The sequence below is a fragment of the Olea europaea genome, unplaced genomic scaffold (assembly GCF_002742605.1).
Source record: "Olea europaea var. sylvestris unplaced genomic scaffold, O_europaea_v1 scaffold3626, whole genome shotgun sequence".
NCBI lineage: Eukaryota > Viridiplantae > Streptophyta > Magnoliopsida > Lamiales > Oleaceae > Olea > Olea europaea.
The window spans coordinates 64,434-67,894 of record NW_019255495.1 but is presented as its reverse complement, the minus strand read 5'-3'; the positions used below and the strand labels follow the sequence as shown (position 1 = coordinate 67,894).

The following is a 3,461-nucleotide window of genomic DNA, read 5'->3' as shown; positions in this document are numbered from 1 at the left end:
TCAAAAGATACAAACTCTTAAACATATTAAGAAGGATTCTAGATTGGTGATTTGCCCTCTAAACAATGCAATGGCACTTGGTATTATTTCGACCGGTCTTACCATGTGCCTCCCCATTGGCTCAAGCCCGTCTGTTATAATATCACTTGTGCAAATACATTCAATACACACCTCTAAAACCAACTAATATACACACACACACACACACACACACACACACACACACACACACCAAAAAAAATACAAAATAAAATAAAAATAAATCTAATGAGCACTGGTGCTTAATGTAACTTAACTTACATTAAGCACCGGTGACATGACATTATATATATATATATATATATATATATATATATATACACACTTGATCTTGTAAGCACACAAGACCAACCTACCACAAACAATGTAAAACTCTAAAATTATAAAGATTAACGAGTCACATTCATTGTGAACTACATCATCATATAAAACTTCTTTCACAAAATGCAATTGGAGTTAATAAATTATCCCAAAGTTGTTATAAATCAAAACAAATTGCTACAAATAAACCGCAAGAAAATAGAAGAAAAGCAGGTTATGGATCTGGCGTGGCTTCATAGCTTTTTGACACAATTACTGAATCCAAACTTATAATGGAGAAAATTTGGGTCTCAAAGATCAATACAAACAGAAACCTTTTGAATGGAAAAAGACATTCAAATAATTTATCTTGCTATAACAAATGAAAGATTTACAATTATTACAAGAGAAAAATATGCGCAAACAAGCCAGTAAACGCTGCTATTCTTAAATACGTTACAGCATCCGACTTGGTAATGTTTCACCGATGACCATCTATAGTGAATGATCATCTTCTTCTAGTGCATTGTAAATCATCCTACATCAAAGAAAACGGTGATTAGGACAGTAATTTCAAGACAATGGAGGAGGTAAACTCTACTTGTTGTAATTGAATTCACTCACCAAAACAAGCACATGAAGAGAAAAAGTATCACGTAGCCCAGTTTGAAAAGCCGCTGCTTCTTTTCCCAGTTAAGCAAGTTAAATATCTCGGTTACATCAACAAGATGTTGTCTTCGCGTATACCTGATTTAAGAAAATCACAGTTCAAAGGAGTGACTTGATTTGTTGTCTAGAACAGTCACAAAAAAATAGCTAATCTAACTAATTAATGAGCCGCTGATAAAGCCAAACTTTACGCATGAAAGCAACAATTTTCTGGCAACAATATGTTTGCCTCTCTTATGATCTTATATGTTTTAGTACCATACCATGCACACAGAAAGCACTTAACAAATAACTGAATATATAGAAGACATCGGCCAAGATGAACTTTAGATGTTTGGGATGAGAGATGGAAATAACTAATAAGGAAAAGTAGGACCTCAGCTTTCCAATAGTGACCGTTAAAAATATTGATTATATTTATATTTACAACTTCAAGTGCAAAAGTTGTGGAGCAATTTAACAACAGTCCAAATCAACTCTACGAAGCACCAACATTCAGAACAACCTGACATAACATCAACACCAACTAGCATAAGCCATGAAGAAAATCAATAGCATATAAATTTCTATACTACCTGTATGACTGACTGGGTAGTTGACTAAAGTTAAGATCAAACATAATCTATTTTCCCCCCTTTGACAGTATTTTTGTTTATCTACCCCATCTTCTATCACACTGATAGATTAAACCAACAATCCACTTGTACCATGTACCAACAATAACTATATGCAAGTAGTTGACAAATTAATTTAAGTTTCAAGGTGAAGTTGACAAGAACTTACAATCTCACGTTGTAGTACAGGTAAGGAACACTGAGAAGTGACATAACCCAGTGCCCTGTCACAAGGAAGAGAAAGCATAGAACCCCTTGCGTGATGAACTCTGGTAAAACCACTCTGTTTATCTTAGATGCAGAGTCATAAGGGTTGATATAATCGAACTCTAGATCTGCCAAGCAAATAAGCTGCACAGCAAATGAAGAGTCAGGTTCCATGTATCAAATTTTACATGACATGGAAACAACTAAGGATGTTTTAGTCGACGCTTTGCAACCCTATGGTAATACAATATTAGGCAAACTTAAGCATAAATGGCTAATTTATGGCATTTCCAATATGTACAAGATTAAATTCCTTATCCTTTCAACTTCATATGCTGATGCTGCAATGAGTCTGTATTTTAAACTAATTTCAACTTCATTGCATAAATTACCAAAACTACAATTGGTGGAATTGAACTGTACCTAAGAATTGACATGAACCTTAATCAATGCAAGTTTGAACCAATTATTTGGAAGCAATTCCATGCCATAAATGCAACCTTCACAGGATTTAAAATTTGATATTCATATAGATCCAATCATGCAAAAACTCTTGTACGTCAGAAGTTCAAGGCAATGGATTTGAAACTCACACGATTCAAAATATGTACACACTGCAGCAAGGAATTAGCCATCAGACAATAAATTGTGCCAAAATAAAAGCCAACTTAATTTGATTTAAAGCCAGATTTCCTTTCAAGTATCATAACAAAAGCCTCAAAATTCCTGTTACAGCATACAAGGAAAACCATTGTCCCTCACAAAATTCACATTCATAAGCTAATAACATCAGAAAGAAAAACAATTTTCGTTTCTTTTTCGATTAGGAAACGCGGATATAAGAATATTATTCAGTAACTACAATCAGCAGTTAACAATTACTTTTGCTAAATTAAGTCGGTCTCCATCTCGATTTCTAAGACAATACATCAAAAGCAAAAACAAATGATTTTTCTATTTTACATGGCAGTCCATTAGAATTGACCACACATATACAAAAAATAGCGCAAATAACATAATTAAGGTGGGACTAACCTGGTAAACAAGTATAATGAGCAAAGCAATAAGCGTGAAGAAGAAAAGCAGCCATGCCCAAACATCTACCATTCCTCCTTTTGTCAAATATTAGGCTTCATGAAATTTTGCAACAATTCTAAGGTAGTGGATGGCGCAATACAGCAAAATGAGAGATTAAGACGGTAAACCCTAATCTCCGTCAGGGAGTAATCAGGTTTTAATCACTTGCGCGAGGATTTTTGTGGCAGAAAGAAGAAACGCCCGGCAAACGAGTGGAGTAGATTGGGTCTGTTCGGGCATTTGGGCCTAGCACGAACCCGTGTTGGGCTTCGGGTCTTATTTTAAACGAGGCTCTAATATTGAATATGAAGGTGTGGAAATTACGTGCGAACAGGTTTTTTAAAAGACTACAGTTCATAAATCAGCTATAAAGTTTATTTATTCACATATCAAGTATTAATATAATTATTAAATAACTCAACTCAATTCAATTCAAAACCCTAAAAATCATTTCATTGTATTCTCACTCTTCTCAATCTCTCCAACTATTACCCCTACTTAATCTAGCGACGGCAACATACCCACTATTGGGGACCAACATCACACACGTCGACA

The 3,461-nt window shown here is 34.6% G+C and overlaps 1 protein-coding gene across 1 annotated transcript; it reads right to left on the bottom strand.

Moving 5' to 3' along the window:
- Positions 1-503: 503 nt before the first annotated feature.
- On the bottom strand, positions 504-3,172 carry LOC111386565 (protein cornichon homolog 4-like). The gene is made up of 4 exons (XM_023011030.1): positions 2,865-3,172; positions 1,792-1,973; positions 964-1,086; positions 504-877 (listed from the first exon to the last, which is right to left on the bottom strand). Exons 1-4 carry the CDS (start codon positions 2,934-2,936, stop codon positions 835-837), a joined length of 420 nt encoding a protein of 139 aa, XP_022866798.1. The 5' UTR covers positions 2,937-3,172; the 3' UTR covers positions 504-834.
- Between the last annotated feature and the right edge of the window lie 289 nt (positions 3,173-3,461).

Excerpts from the sequence above, each read along its gene's own strand:
- LOC111386565 (XM_023011030.1), bottom strand. The coding sequence starts at position 2,936 with ATGGTAGATGTTTGGGCATGGCTGCTTTTCTTCTTCACGCTTATTGCT. Across the intron at positions 1,974-2,864 it reads TCATTATACTTGTTTACCAG|CTTATTTGCTTGGCAGATCT; the intron begins GTTAGTCCCACC and ends TTTGCTGTGCAG. Across the intron at positions 1,087-1,791 it reads CTGTACTACAACGTGAGATT|GTATACGCGAAGACAACATC; the intron begins GTAAGTTCTTGT and ends TTCTTAAATCAG.